The sequence below is a fragment of the Microtus oregoni genome, unplaced genomic scaffold (genome assembly GCF_018167655.1).
Source record: "Microtus oregoni isolate MIOR12 unplaced genomic scaffold, Mior012 000013F_ref0000133, whole genome shotgun sequence".
In the NCBI taxonomy this organism is placed as follows: domain Eukaryota; kingdom Metazoa; phylum Chordata; class Mammalia; order Rodentia; family Cricetidae; genus Microtus; species Microtus oregoni.
In genome coordinates this window covers 36,656,340-36,680,833 of record NW_024543072.1, presented here as the reverse complement: position 1 = coordinate 36,680,833, position 24,494 = coordinate 36,656,340, and the positions used below count along the sequence as shown (strand labels likewise).

Below are 24,494 nucleotides of genomic sequence, written 5' to 3'. Positions count from 1 at the left end.
AGACCTAATAGTAGCAGAATCAGTCACTTTCTCAGGAATCCTCAGTGTCAGAGATTGAACTAAATAAGAACTTTATTGATTACTCTCTCAACTAAGTTTCTCAAGGATGCCTGTTATCTCAGTTTGCATGGGATGAAATTTAGACTTCAAAGAAGGTGCCTATTAGGTCTTTGATACAGGATCTGAAGCGCTCAACATGAAAAAATAAATGGGCTATAGGGAGGCAGCTGGTAAGATATTCACCAACCTCCAGAAAACAGTTCCAGCGTGAGTGGTGGTATCTGACTTTCCCAGAGAGTGTTGTGTGTGCAGATGACTCATGTAGCACACTTACATCATTCATTTGTTGACAATGCTGCTGGGCATACAGGTATGGTGGTCCTGACTGCATCTCTCTGCAATCTGGACTTACCACTTACCCGCTTTACAAGACGAGGTAAATTACTTAATCTCCCCCAGCATTGGTCTCTGCTACCATGAAATGGAGAAAAGAACTCCAACGAGTAAAATATTTGCTGTAAGAGGAGAGGGGTTTTAGTACCAGCACTGTGCCTGGCCTGGATTGTGAAATTACCAAAATGTTAGTTGCCTGGTTTCTTCTGTACCTAAATATTTTTCAGTGGGTTTTTCATATGTTAAGCAGATTGTAGTTGACTTTCTTTCCAGCTTTTCAAATGCGCCTGCTTTTCAGACTTGAATTCATTTCTGTGCACAAACGACTCTGTACCTGGATATGTGATAAAATTTTGGTGGAATTAAGAGCACAGCCTGAGGAATGAGAAAGACATGGGCCTGGACATTGGCTTCATTTATGCACTAAGTGACTCCACACAGTTCTAAGGATCAACAGCTTAGCTGTATTCCTCTGTCAGAGGCTGTGGTGATGCGAATGCGGAAGGTCTCCCACAAGCTCATATAAGTTCATGTATTTGAACACTTGGTCTCCAGTGGGAAGTGCTGTTCCAGAACTTTTAGGATGTGGAGCCTTGCTGGAAGAAGTATATCACTGGGGTCCGAGTTTGAGAGCATACATACTCACCCCACTTCCAGTTTTCCGTGTATGGTTGTGACGTGGTGTTCCAGCTTCCTGCCCCTGCCAACATGCCCCCCGGGTAGCCATGATGTCACTGCCATTATGGACTCTAGCCCTCTGAACCCATGAGCCAACGCAAACTCTGTATAAATTGCTCTCAGTTTTGGTAATTTATCACAGAAATAGGAGCGTGACTGCTATTTTTTAAGTGACCTATTTTCCTAGATTCCTTTTTTTTTTTTTTTTTTTTTTTTTTTTGAGACAGGTTTTCTCTGTAGCTTTGGAGCATGTTCTGTCCTGGAACTAGCTCTTGTAGACCAGGCTGGCCTCAAACTCACAGAGATCCGCCTGCCTCTGCCTCCTGAGTGCTGGGATTAAAGGTGTGCACTACCACCACCCAGCTTTCAGTTTACTAATTTTTAAAAAAGATTTTTAAAACTTATTTTTGCTCCCCACCCCCATGGGGACATGTGTTCCATAAGGCACATGTGGAAGTCAGAGGGTAGGAATCAAACTCATCAGGACTCCAAGCTTTTGCACCAAATGCTTCTAACTGCTGAGCATTGCACTGACTCCTGTTTACTAGGTCTTTCTCCAGCTGCGTTTAGCTGATTTCACTGGCTCTCTTGGTGGAATTTTTCACATCTGTGCTTGAACTTCATTTCTAGAAGTTACGGTTTTCCATACCTGCTTGATTGTCATTGCTTTTGTTGCTAAGCTTCTTTATTTCTATCTATTAAGTGTTTTGGTTTTATTTCTGCGATTTATGCCTCTATTATATCTTCAGAGGACCGATTCCAGACCATTGCTTCTCATATTCTCAGTTGTGTCTCCCTTTCTCCCTCTTTACTTTCTTTCTTCTGATGTATTTTCTCTGGAACACTATCCTAGAGAAGACATAGGTGGACCTTGAGGATTTATGTTGCTTCTGCTGGTTCGTCTGGACCAGGAGTCTGGACTAGCACAGGAGATGACTTTTTCACTGGATCTCATTTGGACCAGGCTGGCCTCCCACTTGCTATAATGCTGGGGCTGACCTTGAACTCCTGACCCCTATCTCTACCTCACAAGTGCTGAGAGTATAAGTATGTGCCACCCTGCCCAGTCCATACCCAAGGTTCTTGATTCACACACAGTGTGAATCTGACTTTAAACTCAAATATTGGCTTAAAGGCAGATGCCTTTACTCCCCTTTCAGTTAATGCCACAGTTAGCACAAGATCGTCCTCTTGCTGTGTGTCCTTGCGGATGCCGTGTTTGTTTCTAACATCTTCTTAGACCAAGGTGTAGCATTTCTTCAAGGGGTGGTCCTGGCAATGGCTGTAGAACTGGAAGTATCCTATTTCTTGAGATTCATTTTAGCTACCATGACGAAGGATACTTCATTCAGCATTTTAATTATGATTGTATGTGACAACTTAGCTGGGCACCTGGTCTGCCATTCTGTTGAGAAGAGCCCTAACTGTCCCCATTTAAAACTTAACACCTCTTTCTTTCATCCACTTGATGCTTAGTCCTCTATCCTGATTGCCTGCTCTTGATCAAATGTAGAGAAGATGGTAGCTTTGATTTGCTCCAGTGTCTGCATAGTTCTTAGAATAAAAACCCCCTTGACAAGAGCATATGAGATCCGGTAAGAGTTTCTCTAGACTTCCTACCTCCGGCCTTTCTTCCACATGTCTTCACAAACGTCACACAACCCCAGCCATGCCCCTCAGTTTCCCCCATACATTTTTTTTTTTAGCTAAATTGTCACTTAGCCTAGCTATCCTTCTCCAGAATTTCATGTATACTCTTCAAAAATCATCTTACAATTCTTTACAAAGCACTTTTAGACCTCAACCTTGTTTGTGCAGAAAACAATTAGGCAATTCTTAGTGCCAATTTCTAAGGTACAGTTCCTGACTTGATTTTTATATAAGGTGGTCCTCTGTGATGTTTTTATTTGCCTTTTATAGTACAGTTGGAGATAACTTCGTGCATTATTTTCAGAATAAAACACAGTATCTGGTAAACAGAAGGTTCTAACTAAATGTCTGTGCAATTAAATAAGTCAGATAGCACATCTGTACGTAAAAACTTAGCAATTTTGGGAGTGAGGAATGCAACTCAGTAAAGTCTTGCACAATGAGGTGACCTAAATTCCACCCCCTAGTACCCAGTATGGTGGACATACTGGTATGTGCCTGTAATCCCAGCAATGGGTAGTAGAGACAGGGGGGTTCCCACAGCTCATTGGCCAGGTTGTCTAGCAGAATTTAGGAGCTTCAGGTTCAGTGAGGGACCTGGTCTGATACGGTGGAGAGAACCTGAAGAAGTTATCCAGTACTGATTTCTGGTCAACACACACATATACACATGAGCACAGGGCATTGACCCCTCATGCTGATTTTTCTCAGTGTTTAAACCTTCAACCATTAGTATTTTGGAGCGATTCTACTCTATTCAGCCTGAGCTGAGTCCTGTCACAAAAACATTGAGAAAAGGAAACAAATTGCATAGATTCCATTTGGCAAACCCAGGGCTTACAGATCTGACTGTGGTTCAGTCTCTGGCGCCATCAGTTGGGCTCAGAATCAAAAGCCGTGGAAGCTGGTAATTAGCGAGGACTCTAGACCACTCTGTTGGCAACGGCAGGCTTCTTATAGCCACTGGGAAAGTGGGTTCAGAATTGCTGTCTATAACAACAGTGCTCCCTCAGAATGGATGACTGCAATTATAGGGCCTTTTTCGCGGAGGGACGACTGCAATTATTAAACATATTGAGATATCTGTCAAGGTGTTAATATTTAAATTACCCAGCCTGGCTACTCCCAAGGACCATCTTTGTAGCCCCTCTTCAGTAACACCAGAATGGAGAGCACCTTCTCTTCCATTCCTAGTGGTAAAAAGGACCTTAGCCTAAGCATAGCAACCACCAAACCGTTCTTGGCAAAAAAGGATACAATTTCCCTTCCATTGATTCCAACAGAATGAAGCCAAGGATATGCATTTGCCAGGGTAGTGAAAATGTAATTATGGAAGTCACATTCAGAGGATGGGGTTTTTGAGTCTTGCCTGGCCAGGCTGTTCATTTCTTAAACTTGAGTATTTAATGAAAAGAAATTGGTTACACTTGGTTACACCAAAGCTGCTCGATTTGGTCTCAGACATGATCATTGACAGAAGGAGGCAAAAAGCTTGAAGAGAAGGGAAGATGATTGTGTTCCAAACTGACCAGCTGTGGGGAAGTTTATATTTAAACACACACACACACATACACACACGCACGCGCACGTACATGTGCACGTAGGCACACAGTGAGTGACTCACAAGGAAAGAATTCTTAAGCTTTCTTCAGGGAAACTCAGTAAATAACATGTACAATAAAATGGAGATGGTGTTGTCTGCTTCTCTTGGCTGTTTCAGATCACATAATAAACTTTCTTTCTTTCTTTCTTTCTTCCTTCCTTCCTTTCTCTCTCTCTCTCTCTCTCTCTCTCTCTCTCTCTCTCTCTCTGTCTCTCTCTCTCTGTCTCTCTCTGTCCCTCTCTCTCTGTGTCTCTCTCTGTCTCTCTCTGTCTCTCTCTCTCCTGAACACATTTATTCTTCCTGGGAGCTCACAAATAACAAGTCCTACTTTGGCTTCCTTACGATTTTTGCAGACTACTCTGTGTCTGGGACTTCGTGTGATAGAAAACTCTTGGAAGGAATATGGAAAGAAGCCTGCTTCCTGTTAGAGCGCTGAGCTTCTCAGACAGTTGCCTCTTGCATTCCCACTGCACTCTATTTCTCTGAAAGTCAAAGCCACACATTAGAAGCAAGGCTGGCTGGAATTAATTCTTCCTGCCCTGTCCCTGGGAGAATCAACTCCTTTCGGCGTGCTCAGGACACACAAGGCAGTGACTAAAAAGCCCCCGCCTGCCTGGGTTTACTGGAATATGGTGTAAATCATAGACTTTGCAGGCACTCTGGAGCCCTGTGCTGTTTAAACGCAGGGCTAAACTGACATAATCTATAATGGTTTCGGTTCTGTTCTTTCTAATTAACAAAAGCTTTTGGAATTCTGTTTTTTTTTTTCCAGTCTCTAGGAACATCATGCAATGAAAAAAAAAAAAAAAGGAAAAGCTGGACATAATAAAAATCCGCCCTGACTGATTAAAGAGAGCCTTGTTTTCAGGGAAGAGGGGCAAGGCAGACTTCCATATTCCCAGGCCCTGCCTAGAAAGCTTTGTTAAGGCACTGGCGTCTAACCAGCAAACCTTCAGATGACTTTATGTTAATTAAAATTCCGGTTAGTCCCAGAGGTGCAAGCCTGCATGTGTAAGCGACTTCAAAGGCTGTCCAGGTTACTGTTTACACTCCCTTGCTGTGGGCAGGATTGATCTGTGATAAAACTGACCACTTTAAATTAAGTTTATTACTTTATTACTACAGAGGGTTGGAGTTTTTCTCTCTCTCTCAATGGATAGATGTATTTATAGGCTTGTTGAAAAATTATCCATTTTTTAAATATTCCCCCTTCCCCTAAAATTAAGATAAGAATAAAAAAAGAAGTTATTTAACAGGAAAGAAAAGGATCGACTCCTATCTGAAACATTGCTTTCTAGATTACGAATCAGTGATTAGATGAAACAAGATGCATGCCCACTTCCATAACATGCCTATGTTCTGATGGAGGAAGGTCATTAGCTAATAAAGGAACTGCCCTGGCCCATTTTATTGGTTAGAGGATAGGTGGGAGGAGTAAACAGAACAGAACGCTGGGAGGAAGAGGAAGTGAGGTCAGACTCCACAGCTCTCCTCTTGGGAGCAGATGCCTGGGAGAGACGCCATGCCCCACTCCCGGGCAGACACTCCAACCCAGGATGGACATAGGCTAGAATCTTCCTGGTAAGACCGATGCTCACAGATTATTAGAGATGGGTTGATCGGGATGTGAGAATTAGCCTGTAAGTGCTAGAGCTAAAGGGCCAAGCAGTGTTTAAAAGAATACAGTGTCCGTGTAATTATTTCGGGGCATAAGCTAGCAGGCAGCTGGGGTGTTGGGGACGCAGCCCCGCCGCCGCCCTAATTACTACAATGTTCAATTTAGCTATGTGTGCGTACGTGTGTTTGTGTGTGCGTGTGTGTGTATGTGCATGCCAGGGTGCATGTGTGGAGGGCAGAGGATTACCTTCAGGAATCAGCTCTCCCCTTTCACTGTGAGTGCTGGAATCACACTCAGGTCCTTGGCCTCAGGAGCAAGTGCCTTTACCCTCCAAGCCAACTTCTGGCCCCGCATTTACATTTTAAACTGTAGAAATGTTTCAGCACTGGTTTAGTGAGAGGAAACCTCCCCGGAATCAATAAAAAATGGGCAATATAATTTACTTCCCATTTTGTGTCATTTGATTGTAGATTCACAGTGGGCTCTTGCTACTGTTTGGATGAGTGTCCCCCAAAAGCCCATGTGCAAAGGCTTGGTCTCTGGGGCCAGAGGTTCTGTAAACATTTAAGAAGACCTTAAGGCTCTGGGGGTAGGACCCTTGAAAGGTATTCCCCTCTCCACCTCTCTGTCCCTCCTTTCCCTTACTTTATGAATATTCTCTCTGATATGTGTTCCCACCATTATTTTCTGCTGACCCAAGCAGAGGTCAAACCAGTAGGCTTAAATCTTGGATACTGTGAGCTAAGTAATAAGCTTTTATAAATTAATTACCTCAGGGATATCATTATAGTACTTTGAAGCTAGCTGTACAATATTCCATGTTTGTCAGTGGCTATTATCAGTAGGAACAGCCCAGCGGGTCTTGGGCAGGGGACCAATCAGAGAGACAGAAACAAAAACAAAGAGGACAACGAGGTTCTTTCCATATGGGGAGAATCTGTCAACTCACAATGACAACACAGTCCTTGAAGGATATGCTCTAAGACCTTCTATGGATATCTGAAGCCACAGGTAGTTTCTAATCCCATCTATGTGATCTTTTCCCAATGCATCCACACCTATGAGATTAATTTATAACTTAGATACAATAAGAGGTTAAAGGTAGCTAATGATAAAAAGAATTATAACAATATACTATAATAAAATTATTTACAAAAGTTATTTTCTATTTTTAGAATTTTTTCTCTGTAAATTTTTGGACCAGCATTGACATATGTACCTGAAGCTGTGGGAGTGAACCTGGATAGGGGGTGGAAGAAGCACCACACAGATGTGTGGACCCACATCTGCCTCTATCATCAACTCAATTCTTAGGGAGCATCGAACTCAGAGACTGGGAAGGGGAGCAGTCTTAACAGAAATGGGTTAAATTAAGATGTAAGAACTAGCTAATAAGAGACTAGAGCTGATGGGCCAAGCAGTGATTTAATTAATATAGTTTTTATATGATTATTTCAATTCTGGGCAGCCATGACAAACAAGTGGCCTCCTCCTACAGTGTGGCACTGCCTATAGTGGACTGGGCATTCCCACATTAATCGTGAAAATATTTGATTTATTTGGATTTTTGACTGTGTATGCACTTTTATATTCTCATTTTAATTTTGGAGAATTCTGTGTCTACATGTGCATTTTCTAATATATTTACTGGGGTATCTAACTTCAGTTACATTTAGTATTTTTGCAATTTAAACCATTTGCATTTATTTTCATGAATCAGAACTAGGAAATTTAAAATTTTTTTGTTTGTGATTTTATTGGACACTTTTAGCCTGTCATCTGGCTTCCAAATACACAGGGTCCTCACAGATAGCAGCTCTATTTCTTTTATTTGCTGATCCTACCTGCTGCTAAAGTTATAAAATATATTCTTTAAATGAGAAAAAAAATTGCCCATAGTCTAGTCTGTTGAAGGTATGCCCACAGTCTAGTCTGTTGAGTGTTCCTCTTTCCAGGTCACTCTAGCTGTGTCGAGTTGACAAAAACTAGTCAGCATAAGTAGTATAAAATTTAATATACTCTTTTGGTATATATTTATGGTGTGTGTTCACATGTGAGTACGGACACACGTGTACCATGTTGTATCTATGTAAATCAGAAGACAACTTTGGCTGTTGGTCCTCACCTTTCACACCATGTTGTTTGGTTTATGTGTGATCCACAAGCTAATATTCTTCTTTCTCTGCCCCCTATCTCTTGGTAGTGCTATACTGTTATCTCTCTCTCTCTCTCTCATACAAACACACATACATATATATACACACATACACACACGTGTTTGTGTTGCTGCATTTAGCTTTATGTAGGCTCTAGGGATTTGAACTCTGGTCATCAGTGTTATACACCAAATACTTTACTTACGGAGCCATTAATCTGCCCCTGTATTATACTTTTAGAAACAGAACAATAACAAGTGTTAATATTATTTGTAATTATTCCAGAGGCTTAGGTCAGCAGAGCAGCCTATTTAAGCTCTATTATCTCTGGTGCCATTTCAGTGAGCTTGAAATGAGAGGGGTGGAAAGAATCACGAGCCCGTATTTTAATTAGTAGTGTGCATACAGTTCATGCTAGGCAAGTGCACCTTGGGATACCCTAAGTCAGAGACTCCAGGAGCACTTCCCACAAATCACTGACCACAAGGTGATGAGAAGTAGTGGCTTAAAAAATGGTGTTTGTGGGGTGTTGTTTAGTAAAATAATTTTAGGGTTAGATTTTTTTATACCTTTTTTTTAAAAAAAATTCTGGTGCCTCTCATTCTTTAACTACTAACATGCCACGCTGTTCACTAGAAGGGATATACAGAACCCAGTGCAACCATGGGTATTGACACAGCTTCCCACTTCAGTAGGTTTGAACACAGTGCACTGTCAGCAGCCCAGGGACATAGAAAAGCAGAGAACTACTGAAGGGGGAACTTCCAGGTGTGTCCTTGGGGATGGGTCGGTGGTAGGGCACTTGAGAACACTATTAAGGGAGGCGAAGGCATAGAAACCAGAGCATGAACCATTGTAGAAGGGAGAGCCAGGCTATTCTTGGCAATAGAAAGCTCCAATGATGCCCATCATGAGCCTTGGGTAAACAGTATATTTGGAAGCAGGTGCTGTTTAGAGAATGGGGAGTCAGCGTAACTTTTCGGTCCAAAATCATGCATGAAACTTTATACATCAAAGAATGTGTGTGTGCACGCATACACACACACACACACACACACACACACACACACACACACACACACACTGAAGCAGCCAGTACTGCCTGAGAATTTACTTTGTCCCTGGCACTACTTTACGTGTTTCATAAGCATTGCTCAGTTAAGCCTTTGTGAGGCAGGAGATGCCATCTAGACCTATGTAAGGAATGAGGACAGGGACTCAGCAGGAGACACAAAGTCACTGAGCTATTCAGTGGTAGAGCTGAGATTTGAGCTTGGACTGGCTACTTAAAATCCTGCACTCCCATGTCCTGTTTAGAAGACTTGGTAGGTGTCTCAACCAGTGTCTCACTGCTGTGAAGAGACAACATGACCACAACAACTCCTATAAAGGAAAACATTTAAATGGGGCTGGCTTACAGTTCAAAGGTTTAGTCCATTATCTTTATGTCAGAGAACATGGCGCATGCAGGCAGACATGGTACTGGAGAGCAGCTAAGAGCTCTACATCCTGATTCACAGGCAGCAGGTAGCAAGAGAGACACTTGGCCTGGCTTGAGCATTTGAAATTCCAAAGTCCAACCCCACAGTGACACACTTCCTCCAATAAGGCCACACCTACTCCAACAAGGCCAAGCCTCCTAATACTGCCATGCCCTCTGAGCCTGTGGGGGTCATTTCCATTTAAACTACCACAGTAGATTTGCAGCTGAAGGAGACAAACTGAGCAACAGACGCTTTTTTTACATTTTGGAAAAAGACAAATGATTAAACTGGCAAATATCAAATAAGAAGATTTAAGAAATGAATCAATATAACCTACTGATAGGTAAGACCATAGGAGGTTGGGTCAGCTACAGCTTTAAGGAACGAGATTTACTGACATAAGTCAAACTCTTGTAATTAGTGTTAATACTATATAACATAAATTATGTATATAATATGTAATTATAAAAGTTCTGTAGTAACTATTCACTTTGAAATTTTCTACTTCTATATGTATATATTAAAGAAATAATTAGAAATGTAGATGAGGAGTTATATACCAAGTTGTTTATTTTAAATTTAAATATGTTACTAAATTAGAAATTGAACACACACACACACACACACACACACACACACAGAGTTCATGAACTCATTGACTCAAACCTTCCTCTAGATTAAGTTCGGACACTTTCACTTATTTGATGTGACCTTCTACTAGCTTACTAGCCACAATGAGTCTAATGGTCTTCACTTCTAAAATGAGGGACTGACGTTTATCTTATACTAGGCATTGCCTTCAGCAGACTATTGGAATGTTAAAGCATAGTCCTAAAAACAGACTGAAGCGATGGCTTGGCAAAGGGGCACAGCATCCCAGAGCCTAGAGTACCGAGGGGGTGGGTGAAGAAACCAAGTGACTCGGAAGGTTGTCCCCCACAGGATATAATGTTGTTTATCCCTGTTTTAGGAAACCAAACACACGCACACACAGACACACACACACACACACACACGCATGCACGCACACACAAACACAGAATTTCTTCTGCTCCCCACACTATAGAATGTACAGACTGAACTAAGAATAAAATGCAATTACATTTAAGTTCCATGTACTGAAAGCAAACAGCTCGTAACCTGCATTGCTGTATTATGCCTAGCCATGAAGGATGATGCATTGTTAGTACTCTGTACATCAGACAACTGGCTGGCGACATTTCAAGTCAGTTGTCAGCATTTTTGTCCTGTCTCAGCATCCATACTTCTCCTTTCTGGCCCCTTCCCTAACCTCTCTCCTTCATGTTAGCACCCCAAACCATCATCCCTGAACTATGCTCAGATCCATAATTCCCAACTCATTTTTCCTATTATTTATATTAATTCATTGGACTGTTCCACAAATATTCCTATATATTCTAAATTCTATGTATATAATAAGTTAACAGAACTAGAGGGGCAGGGCTTGTCTTTACAGACTATGAAGGATAGTTAAGAAGATGTACAGCAGGCACGCCAACCTCTAAATCTTATCAGCTGGTAGAACAACACACAAATTACTGGCATAGAAAATCCAGTGTTGAGACAGGAAGATCACTGAGGCTTGCTAAGCCTACCTCCAGGATCAGTAAGAGTCTCTGTGTTAAGAGAATAAGATAGAGAGTGGTAGTTCATGTACCCTATTCCCTTCTCTGGCCTCTGTAAATGCGCAAGCATGAACACTTATAAACATATACACACATACAGCATAGTCATACATACACCAAGAAAAAGGAAAGGGAGATTTTAGTTATGACTAGAGACAAAATTTGAAAAAAGATACATACAATAAGAGGGTTGGGACATGGGAAGGGGGAGATTACTTATCTTTCTATTGGTCTATCTAAACCCAAGAGAATGAGAGATGCATGGCTTAATAAAGGAATGCAATAACCAATAAAATTTTCCTATTCTTTGGCCTAACTGGAAAAAAAAAAAGAAAATCCTGGTTTTATCTAAATCTAAAATCTACTATTCCCCAACTGGTCCTAAAAATTTAAATTCTGCCTTTTTGCTACTTGGGAGGCCATTCTACTTGCTAGGCAGTTATAATATACTGTCTTTATTAATGACCTGTCCTTGAACCACGGCTACCATTTTATACATCCATGCTGACCGCTTGTTGCCTATAAATCTATAAAGGTATGAATTTTATGCTTGTTCCGCTTCTGCAGCTCATCATAATCATAATCCTCTTGGCACTTTGCATGGATTGGAAATGTGAAAGTATTAATAGCCTTCACAAGGCGTGGCTGCTATAACAGACCTCAGGAATTCTGTTATGCTTGAAGGAAATTAAAACATAAAGGCTTTATTTCTGTGCTTGAAACACCAGCTGAGCAATTCTATGTGGATGGCTTTACCTTTGGGCCCTGTCTCAATTGTTCAGGCTACACTAAAAGGACTAATAAACAATTGGCAAATAATATAGTCCGTTGTCTTAGCAAAGGCAGGTGTCTGTCTGATGACCCATGAGTTGAGGGGCTGAGCCACCTGGAAAGTGAAGAACAATGATGCTAAGGATAGAAAATTAGAAAATGTTTTCTTGATAAAGATTCAGATGTCAGCTGATGCTTTTTGAGCAATTTTTAGAATACATTCTAATAAACACAGAAAATGTTTTATGTTTTTTCCCCTTTTCATGGAATACCATTGTTAAAGTAGGCTTTTAGTGGAAACACGTAAATGTTACCCAAATTTACAGAAATCCCCCCCATTTAATAGAAGACATATGTTCATGAAAAGTGTTAGTACAGGAAGTTCCTTAAAACATCCATAGACTTTGACCTTTAAAGCCTCGTTCAAGTTTGTAAGCCCGAGTTAGAAATTCTGTATGGTTACTGTCATACTTTCCAAGACAAACTAAACAAACAAAGGATGGGTTGTGGGGTGGGGAGGTGGATTTCAGATCCCCAGCACCCAGGAAAAATCATTACAGCTTTGGGTATTCCAGTAACTAGGGCAGGGGGCGTGGAAGTAGGTGGAACCCAGGAGCTTGCTGGCCAGTGGAAGCTGTACCCAGGACCTTCAGGTTCTGTGGAAGGCCCCATCTCAAACGTACAGTGGAGAGAGACAAAGCACACCTAATGTTGACCTCTGTCCTTCACAGGTGTGCACACCTGAAACATGAACACACCACATACAGCTTGCACATACACACCTGCCCCCCCCCCCCCCCCCCAAGAACAGGCGTGCTCTCCCATGAAATGGGCACCACTGAAGCGTAATGGCAGTGTGGGCTGCAGTTAGACTTTGGAGTCTGGATGGATGACAGTCCAGAACTCATCCAGAAATTCAGCCACGGAAGGGCTTCCTGCTAATGCTCAGGATGGGGAGGGGCCGCTCTGAAACCCTGGAACCTGAGGATCTGAAACAAAGGCACTATTGAAATCCAGAGGCAAGGAGGAGATGTAACCTTTCAGATTCACAAAGGGGTCTTTCACTGCCTTTCAGTGAGAAGAACATATCTGCACAGGCAGGATTAAGGGTTGAAACCTGCATAATCATTGCAAAATATTTGTAATCAGCAGGATTACATGCTAATGTCAAGTTCGCAGTCTCAGATACGCTTCGACTTTTATCTCAATGTCTACTTCATTGCCACAATCATCTTTGACTTCCTCATGATAGTCTATTTTCTTAAGAACTTTAATTCTTATGTTACATATTTTTCTTCCTGGATATTCAGTTTTTAAAAATATTTTTTGTTTCTTTTCACCAGCCTTTATTTAGATAACATTCTTAACATTTGTTTATGCATTTTAAAATCCTTTAATCCTTTTCTTAGAAAACTTTTGCAAAAGAGAGCAATGATAGAAAAATGAGGAAGTACCACAAGAGCAAACATGGAAAGGGAATAGAACATTAGCCCTAATGGAATAGTTCCCAAAATTTCTGTATGCAAATACCGTTAACCCATCTAAAGAATTCAAAGCAAAAGTGGGATTATGTTTTGTTCTCCTACCTCTTGTGAAAATTCCCATTTTCACATACACATACACTTTACTTCTTAGCATTTAATATAACCAATTATCTTTGAGGGCCACTGGTTTTGCTTTAAACACTGGTAGTTATAAAGAATGCTTCAAAAGATTTTCAAATTTCTTGGGATAAATATTGAAAAAATTATAAAAATAAATATTTAGGAGGGGAATAGCTGGGCTCCAAGATCCCAACCTTCTTTTTTTCCTATTCACTGGCTTTATACATGTATACACATAAGCTCTTATACTTTTAATATTTCCAAATTTATTATTCTTTGCTTTATATTAACTTATTTCCTTTCCCAAAGTTGTTTCCTTCTCTCTTTTTTAAGATGTATGTTTATGTGTTTCAGTGTTTTGCTCATATATATGTCTGTGCACCATATGCATACGTGGTACCTGCAGAGGTCAGAAGAGAATGTCACATGGAGTGGAGTTATGGGCAGTTGTGAGTTGTGGTATTGGGAATTGAACCTGGAACCTAAGGAAGAATACCCAGTGCTCTTAGCCATTGAGCCATCTGGAAGGTTTTAGTTGTTCTCCTTCATTAAAAGCAATACATCTACTTGAACTGGCTTTTCCCTTCCTTTGGCAATGGTTACATCTGTAAACTGAGACTGCTTGTTCATTTTCCAGCTTCCCAGACCCAAATAATCACACAGAAACTATTTTAATTACAATACCATTTGGCCAATAGCTTAGGCATATTCTTAGATAGCTCTTACATATTAAGTTAACCCATTTCTATTAATCTTTGTATCACCACAATGCAGTGGCCTACTGGTATGGTTCCAGTGTCTTTCTCCTTCAACAGCTACATGGTGTCTCCCTGACTCTGCCTTCTTTCTCTCTCTATTCAGTTCAGTTTACCTGCCTAGCTCTATTCTGCCCTGCCATAGGTTAGTGCATTTTCTTTATTAACCAATGATAATAAAGCCTATTCACAGTATACAGAGGGGAATCCCACATCATACACCCTATGATATTTCCTTCCTAGTGTTTTCATTTTTGTTACATTTCAAACAGTGTTAAGTACTCATTTCTGTTTGAATGCATTTTGGTATATATTTTTTTCATGTAAGTACATATGTTTTTTTATGTTTAAAATCTTCTAGGCATTTGTACCTCAACTTATTATGCTTTACTGAACTTGAAAAAATATTGGGCATCTTAAAAATCGGAGGTTTGAGACAACCCTGTATTGATCTAGTCTTTGACTTCATTATTTCATGGGATATAATTGCTACCATTTTTAGCAAAAAAAGTATTTTTTAAATTAAGTTTTAAAAATTTGAAATTAAAAATTTTAAGTTAATTATAAATATTGTGATATTTTGTTTGTGATATAACAAATAAAGATTGCCTGAAGATTAGAGTATCGAGCTAATCCACTAGTCAGTTATAGACACCAGGCAGTGGTGGCACACACCTTTAATCCCAGCACTTGGGAGGCAGAGGCAGATAGATCTCTGTAAATTCAAGGCCACCCTGGGCTACAGGAGATTGACTTAGTCTAAAAGAGAAACAGAGCCAAGCAGAGATAGCTCACACCTTTAATCCCAGTACTTGGGAGTCACATGCCTTTAATACTGGCACTAAGAAGGTGGAGACAGGAAGGGATATGAATGGGCAGAGAGAGGAATAGAAGGCAGAAGGAGACAGGAACTTTTGGCATTCAGTTTGAGATTTTGCAGAAACAGCATTCAGTCTGAGGATTTGGTTTGAGCATTCAGAGAAGTAAGGACTCTAGTGACTGGCTGCTCTGCTTCTCTGATCTTTCAGCTTTCACCCTCTAATATCTGACTCTGAATTTTTATTTGATAAGACTAATTAGGATTGTGTTACATACAAATGACTTATTTTATTTGTATGTGTGGATATGTGCTTGTCCTATGTGCTACATGTTCGCATGTGCTCTGGGAGGTCAGAAGAGAGTGTCAGGTTTCCTGAAACTAGAGTTCAGATAATTGGGAGCTTCTAATGGGTGCTGCAAACTGATCCTTGGTTCTCTGCAAAAGCAGCAAGTGCTCTTTACCCTGGAGTCATCTCTTCATTCCCAGAATATACTGTCTGCAAAAGAAAATACTATTACATACTTAATAGACTACAGACTAGTATAAATGTGAATTTTGTATGTACTAGCAAACTAAAGGTTTGTGTAACTCCCTTCAGTGTGATGTATGTTTTATTGCAGTGGTTGGGAACTGAACCTATAATATTTCTGAAGAACAGCTTCCATATCTAGTGTTCTGTGGTTGTTTTTAGGCATACAGTTTCTATATATCTTAGAACACCCTCCCTTCATCCAAAGGGGATGTTTTTGTGGGAATTTCAGAGGATGGGTAGCACTAAATCCTATGTAAATGTTTGCACTGATGCATACAGACCCAGGATAAACTTTATCAAGTGCACATAGAGGGAGATTATGAAACCAATAAGAGAATAGAACAATATAAGAAAACACCATAATAAAAGTTAGGCAAGGGTGGTGTCTCACGGCATCCTATTGCACTTTGCCTTTACGCTTGTGTGTGTCTGGAGGCCAGAGGGCAGCACCGGCTGCCATCCTCAGAAATGCAGTCCTCCTTTTGAACAGGATCCTTCACCGACTTGGCCCGCATCAGCTGGGTCAGGTTGGTTGGCCAACAAGCTCCAGGCAGCCTCTTCTTTCCTTCTAATACTGAAGTTACCAATGCATATTCCCATGCCTGGCCCTTTGTTTGCTTTTTGGGGATCAAATTCAGGTTCTTGTGCTTATGTGACAAGCACATTACCAGCTGAGCTAGCTCCTTAGCTTAACCTTTCCACTAAACGAAGATTTTACAACATTTTTTGGCATGCCTGATTGTTGTTGGTATTACCGTTCTTATATCTGAACACATTGCAATATTATGACAGTCTGGCAAACCGGGATGGCTACTGAGTAACTAAGGAGAATTCAGCATATACAGTATGGATACACTGGATAAAGGAGTTACCTATGTACAAGTCAGGACAGTGTGGCACTACTCTGTCTTATCATGATACACAGAAGTAAGCATTTCTTACTTAGAATCTCCCACTTAATATTTTTAGGTTGCCGTTGCCACAGGTAACTGAAGTTGAAGATAATGGGGGACTAAGTTGTACGTATTTTGAATCAAAATTATTTCTTATAGCAACTGCATCCTTTTTCACTTTCCTTTTTGTCCAGAGGATGGACAAAGACACTTTTAAACCTCGATGACTATAGTAGCTGCTGGTGATTATTGCATAATTTGATAACTTCACTAAGGTAAATCATTCAGAGACATGAACATCTACTTTCTAGTTCCAAAAGAAAGCTCTTCATAGGATCACCTTCAAAATCATGGTCAATGATAGCATGCTTTCTAAATACGCACAAGGAACTCCATTTTGGATGGAGGTGTAGCTAGGTGGCTCAGTATTTGCTTTTCACATCAAGATCCTGAGACAAATTCCCCGTGTTTACAAGAAAACAAACAAACAAACAACAACAACAACAACAAAAAGAGACTTTTTTATGCTCTGAGAAGGATTGAAGCATCCCATTTAAAAGTTGCTATGAACCACACAAAAGATATCTGCTGCAGTATGAAAGAAAATATGTCAAAACAGCTCTGATCTCTGAAACATGAGTTTTCATTCACTAGAGAGAAGCCATTTCATCTTGAACACATCAGAGAAAATAAATATATAGTAATAAACCCTACTGACCCTTCAGAAGCCTCATACCATCACCCACGACCTTGTTTCCGAGCCACGTGTTCAGTCTCACATAACTCCAGAGTCTACTTGGCAAGATCAATACGTTCAGGAAAATAGAAAATCTAAATCACTTCTCACAATGTTCTACTCCCAACTGGACGGTTCTCCTCCTCCAACTGGTTGTGATTAATGTCAGTGGGCTCAAAAATCTACACATCAATAATTTTCTTTTAATGTCATTTTGCCAAAGTAAAACCAAAGGTTTTGGGGTGCTGCAGTGATTTGACAGAGTAGTTGTTTTCATAGCCACAGGGACCTGGAGCAACACCTAGAGGCCAGCATGTTTTCAAACATTCCTTTTAACTTTAGTGCTATCCTTACTGGTTTATGCATAAAGTTAGCCAACTAGATAGGGGTTCTCTAGAAATCCCAAGAAAATATATTATCATGCTCTTCTAAGAAAAATAGGGAAATCATGTACATTTCTTAAAAAAAATAAATCCTAATGGAGTCAGCGGTTTCTATAACTGCTAAGAGTGCTTTCCTGGTCATGCATTTTAAATATTCAAGAGGGATGCACAGCACAACACCAACCTCTTGGCTCCTTTAATCAACCAATATTATAACACCAAGTATCAGTAAGACATTGCCAACCAGGGGGATGAAGTATTCTGTGGCTCCCAGGGGTCTCTCACACATGGTAGAAACAGCAGCAGCAGGAGCAAGGGTCTATCATAAGAAGGTCAAATGAACCAGTACAGAGTCAACATCTGTGCTCTTCAATATACATCTTGGCACCATTCCTTGGGCAAAGTTTGTCATGGAAAATGACTGATAGACATCAGAGGATCACCAAATAAGTAAGCGCCTCTCCCACGGACAGGAGCTGGCCCAGTCTATTGGCCTTGCTGAAAGCATCCAGGAATCATCCGACAAAGTGTTTTAAAATGGTGGAAAGCAGGTGCTTGGAATGGCTTCCTTTGCTTGCACGCTAAGGCCTTACCCACATAAGGTGTATATGAAGTTACTGCATTTCACTGTGCTAGTGCCCAATACAGATACTGAAACATATTCTGATTTCAAAGATATTATTCAATTTCTCCTTTTCAAGTGAAATATGGTCAATCTTATACTTCTCCTGGGGAACTATAAGACTCCTTTAGTTTAAAAAGACTGAAGTTAGATAAATTTTTCTTTAAAGGGTAATAAAAGAATCCTTTTTCTATAATGTAAAACTTTTAGAAGCATTAATATTGGGGTCCAGGATTCCCTAAAGGTTACTAAATCTCAGGAAATGTGCCTTCAGAGAAGATGTTAAATTATGTAGTATTGAATGGCTTCTCTCTTGGACAGAGCAAGGAACAAAATTTTCACCCGGAAACCTCAGGTTTGCAGATGGTACTTCTGATTGACATTTGCACTCAACAAATAAGTTGCACAAAAGCAAAACAAGCTCTCTGAAACCTTTTTCACATGCTATCTGCTGTTTGTTCACATTCTCAAAACTGACTCATGTCCTGGATTCTGGCCTTCCTAGTGAAGACATGGACTTCTGTGGTCAAGGGCAACTTGTCTAAGGGAAACAGAGACTCTACCCTGAGCAATTTAGAATATCACTATGCCAACAGATAAACATTTTCAAAAGGAAAAATAAGTAAGACTCACAAAAGAAAATTTTCCCAGAGTAACTGTTTTTTTCTTACAAAAGGGAAATTACCCGTTTCAGGAGAAATAGCAATTGCTATTCGAGGAGGAATGTAAGCGTCTGTGTTTTGTTCTATCATATTCTATTATACCACTAATACAAGTCTAAATGTGTTTCTGTCATAGGAACCGGTGCTCTATGTATGCAGTATGGAGGATGAACTCCTAAAGTCTAAGCATAACCTAAAGATGAGCAAAACAAACCTGTCAATGAGAAAATGAGCATCAGGGTTGTTCCGAACACGCTGGATTCCATGTGGGCATGTGCCTGGGTATGTGCTCTACTTACTGCATGCAGGGAAATGGGTCCATGAGCTCATCTAAAGCAATGTTCATTAGCCAGAGTTTACTTTCCTTAAGATCTGGTTAACATCCTGCATAGCAAACTGTCATGCGCTCAGTAAACAATTAGCCTTCTCAAGTCTGAAATGAGCCATACTTTACAGCTGGCTCTTGTATGTGGCAGGTATGTGGCCTTAGGGACGACTCAGAACAATCATTCCAGCATGAGAGGGGGAAAAAAAGGAATCTCATATTCTCCTTTTGAAGAATCCAGATCTATACTCTGGAGACGGCGCAGCTTGCATTGCAGGGTTTTCCATTTACACTGAAATTTGAAGCTTCAGGAAAATAGCATACAGATGTGCTGTTTGTGATCTGAAGAGACTCTTTCATGCCAGAGTCTACAGTCCGGAATATGACCGCGTTTTAAAAGTATTAGCTCTGTGTTTCTCACAAACTATCACTTATGCATAACATAAACAATTAAAAATAAGGCATGGGGTAATAAATACCAATATCCCCAAAGTATCCATTCTTCAATTACAAATCAAAACATTGAGCACTTGTATTTTTGTGAGCCTCCAACCAGTGCTACCTTCAACCAGCAAAGGAAGACCCTCCACACTATCATACCAGATGTTCATGGTGTAGAAGGTGACTGCGGAGGCCCTAAGGCCCTATTCTAAAAGGCTTAATGAGCAACAGTTTACAGCTTCTGAGGGGTGTGAGTGTGTGTGTATGTCTGTGTAGGATCATATGTGTACAAGCATGGGAGTGTGTGTGAATGTGTGTGGGTGTACCTGTGGAAGTCAAAGGACAAATGTGGATATAATTCCTCAAGTTTCATCCATTTTAGTTTTTTGAGACAGAGCCTCTCATTGCCCTAAAAAGTAAGGGGAGGCTGGTTGCCAGAAAGGATCTGCCAGATTCTATGCCCTTAGGGCTGGAATTACAAGCACAACCACCATGTCCAACTCTTTACACGGTGCTGGGGATTGAACTCAGGTCTCTGTGCTTGCAAGGCAAACACTTTACTGACTGAGCTGTCCTCCTCCAGTCCCAAATTTTTAATTCTAATCATACCTTGCATTTAATGAGTTGAAAAATCAATAAACTGTATCCACTGTAGTGTTATTATCCAGAAGAGCTTTCTGAAGCTAGACACGACATATGGCAAATGGGTGACTCTTGCCACAGGATTTTTCAAGGGGAGGCAGGGGAGGGATGACTTTATAAACAAGTAACTCATCCATGAACTACTAGAGAAAGAGACAAATCATGGACACTTCTCCTGTGGACAGAGTTAGCGCCTTTCCAAATGTCGGCAGCTGGCTCCCTATTAGCGCACCCTCAATTATCCGGGGGCATGGATGACTCAAGTATTCAGGTCGTTCGCTGGTTCTTCTGCCCATGCAACACATGGCATTCTAGACAGAGATTTGCTGTGATGCAAATGGTCAGGATAAAATATTTAACAGTCCCAAAACTGAAATACCATAAGAATTAAAACACGAGTTTCATGTTTTGTTCAAATATTTGTTCCTAAGTACTACAGTATTAGCTAGAAATACTATCTTTTACTTTGTGGGGAAAGACTTTAATCTTTTTCTTCTAAAGTGTACTATAAATGATATGAGTTTCCCTCTTTCTTTCTCCACAAATGCTGGTCTTGTGCATTTCTGGCAATATTTTAACTTTATTAAATATTATTGCCTGGGTCATGAGCAGTTATATCAGTGTATAAATTTATGAAGTGACATATTTTTTAGTGCCAACCATCTATGTTAATTTACTCCATAATAACACATTCCATCAAATTAAACTGCAAAATATCGCCCACATTTGTTTTACATTCTATACATATGGCTTATGAATAGCAAAATTTTGATGAATTCCAGCTGCTTCAAATATGCAGGCCAACTCTTATATAAGAGATTCTTTTCAATTCTTATTGCATTTACTGAGGCCCATTTTAAGTGGGCCACCTGGTAGGATAAAGGACCAATATATGAAGGGAAAACCAAACCAAACCAAACAAAAGCCCACTTTGCCTAACTTTAGGCCACTTTCTCCAAGTATATTGTTCTTATATTTCTAAATAAATGAAAAGTAACCCTAATCTTTTGGAAAACTAACATCAGAATTTAACCAAGCTAGCAACACTATTGTTCATTTATCTATTGTAATGAGAACATTAAAATAACTTGTACCATTCGTGTGCGCTACCCGTTTTCATAAACATATACTGTTTGGTCTCCTCACACTCCCACATGCTCCCACTTCCATGCAGCTGGAATTCATCAAGGATGTAGGAGCCAAGTCAGATGCTGACCCCACCCTCCTCCATCCATGTTAAGACACCTTCAAAACCAGTGCGCCGATCCAGTTCAGTTTTGCCAACAAAGCCTGCCATGTTGCCATTAGGACTCCAGTTTGGGGTTTTTATAACTGTGTGTTAAACATGCACGCTTTGATTTGGGGTCAGAAACGCCAGCTTAACCGAGTTTGATCAGGTGAGCGAGCAAACCCCTCTGTGACAAATCCTCCTCACTCAACCTTTCTGCCTTTTGGAGTTGACCACTTTCTTTTGAGCAAGGTCTCTGACATGCCCCATAACCAGCTCTGAAAACACACTGTATTTCCTTCCCGAAAGGTCAAAACAGAGCAGCACTACAGATAGCCATCCACACACATTGCCCCCAACATTTGCATGCCCCATATAATCCCTGTACAAGAGCAGAGGGCAGACATTCCAGCGTGCACAGAATCAGCCTTGGCAAGACACATGCAGCAGGAGGGACTGGAGGGACAGAAGAGCTCCAAGAAGAGAGAACTTACTTTGTTGCTGCCCTGTGCATGCAGCCACAGGAAGAAAAAAAGAGAGAGAGAAATATGTTAAATACAGATTTATTTTAAAATTATGAGGTTTTTCTTGCTAGATCAGAATCCAAATGAATAACTGAACTCTTCGCTGACATCCCATTGTATATATCCAGAGCTCACGCACAGGTCAAAGAATCCATGTAGGGGAAGTGAAATCATGCGTTTACAAGAGCAGAGATTCCTGCCCTCCGCTTCCCCTCCCCTGCTTTCTACTCAGAATACTTGGGGTATAGGAACCAAGCCAGAAAGAATTGGTTTGAATTGGTAATAAGTGAACCGCTAGCATAAAAGGCAGAGAAGTTAGCATGCTGGCTTGCCTTTCCTGACAGCCCCTCCTCCAACATGCCAAGCAGTGGAAAATTTCATCAGTCAGTACGTTTTTTAAACAAGCACTGCATCCCTGGTTTCAAAGAAGGTGGCATTAAAATTTTTTAAAAAGGGAAGTAAGTGCTAAGGAAAGAAGTGGGTGGCTTGGGGCAACGGAGGAAGCAGAACGAGGTACAGGCTCCATCTGCACCATTCTTTTCTTTGGTGAGTTATGAGTTTTTGTCTTGGGTTGGCATGGGACGCCAAGACTGTATAGTGGGGCTTCAGCCAACATAAACACCAGTCTTCATTCAATAAAATGGATCTGGAAAGGTTAGTCACAAAAATGTAGACATTTCTAAAAGCACCACTGTGTGTGGAGACAGAGCAGCCAGTGGCGAGTGGCAGGCAATGACTCTCCTGTTGCAAGTTGAAGCTGTGAGAGTATGATTTACATCAAACAATTTAACTCACATATGGCCTAAAAAAATAAAACGGTGATTCATTACTCCCAGAGCAGCCCGAGTCCTTGCAAGGTCAGATCCTGTGGGGGAGACGTGATGGGATGTGAGCCTGGAACAGATCTGAGCTCTCCTCTCAGGGGTCCAGCAGAAACGTCTCACTGAGACGTGAGGTTGCAGAGAGCTGTGAGAGACGTGTGTGCACCAGAGGCAGGAACGGGCCAGCTCAGAGAGCTGGCATTTGCCTTTCGGTTGAAGGGAGAAAACACACAAAGAAATATTCTGGGAAAGCGGGAAGGCAATGATCCCTGGAGAGGCTTTCCCTGAGCTCAGTGCCAGGTGGTGACCTTAAGGAAACCATCGCTCTTGCAGGGACCATTGCAACCATCATATTTTACAAGGAAAATATAAAGGCACTGATAAAATCATGTGGAGAAGTTTCTTAAGTATCGTGGGTTGCCTCAGCACAGTTATTAACACACCAACTAATCAGACACATAAATAATGACAAGAATGAATGAAGAAAAAAGAATAAACAAAACCAAGCCCAAAGGAATCCTTCCTGAAGATGGTGCCAACCATTCAGAAAGGCAGTGAAGGTCCTGCTGGGGATTTTACCACGAGTAGAGGCTATTTTAGAGAATAATAGGACCCCAGCTCTCCTAAGAAGAGCAGTATTTCTGAAAATACCTCAGACAGATGGAGTTTATTGCATTCCACAGCAGAGCAGGTTTTGATCTAGGAAATCAGTTTCAGGAGTTCAACCAAGTATTTCTACACACTAGGGGATGACTGGCTTCCCCACTCGGTGGCAGATGGCTCAACTCGTAGCAGCAACAATGATGTCACTGTGTAGGATGCCCTGATCCTTAAATAAAAGAAGCACAGAAGCGGAGGACGTGGCAAGACCTGGCCAGTTGTTTTGTTCGGTTAGTTCCCAATCATGTATTTGGTGAGAGGCATTGTAGTCCTGAATGCTGGAGGATGTTTTAGAATGCTACCCACTATTCTAGTTGACAACACCATGTGTTTAAACCCTTGGAAGTGTTTTCCACAGAAAGACCTTTGGAACTGGACACACAGCAGCTCCAAGTTCTGGGTGAAGCACTGCTTGGAAAACAGCCACGTGTAGTGAAGTGTTGGGCCCTCCCATTCCTTCACCGACGGTCAAATGACGTGTATGTGTGGCCATCACGTTTGTAAATGTTTGGAGAAGTTCATGACTATTTCTCTTCTTCCTGCCTGGGAAGACACCGGGACCCTTTCTTTTAACTATTATTTGACATAGAGGAAAAGTCATTGTAGAGTCTTCTAAAAATAACTTATTTCTGAGGTGCCAAAGGATCTTAGTGGAAGACGGCTTCATCCTACAAGGAGTTGAAGAAAACGCTGCTTATAATTGCAGAGTTCCTACGTCACAGGGAAAGCTGGGGGTCAGAGCTCTTTCTCATTCTACCACTATGTTTAGCTTCTGAAGAAGCGGTTCTCACTGGTTCCCACTGGAGGATATGTAACAGAAACCCCTCTGTATAGAAACGTGTGTGTG

The 24,494-nt window shown here is 41.0% G+C and overlaps 1 protein-coding gene across 7 annotated transcripts in view; it reads right to left on the bottom strand.

Annotated features, from left to right (window-relative positions):
• Positions 1 to 24,494, bottom strand: part of Dnm3 (dynamin 3) — a 467,024-nt gene that overhangs the window by 61,879 nt on the left and 380,651 nt on the right. For 4 of the 7 annotated variants that reach the window (XM_041662394.1, XM_041662390.1, XM_041662392.1 and 1 more), the window contains one exon: positions 22,137 to 22,148. The exons of the other annotated variants lie outside the window; for them this stretch is intronic. In XM_041662394.1, coding sequence (XP_041518328.1) covers positions 22,137 to 22,148 — 12 coding nt within the window. The remainder of the gene's footprint in view (positions 1 to 22,136; positions 22,149 to 24,494) is intronic. 7 annotated transcript variants of the gene reach the window in all.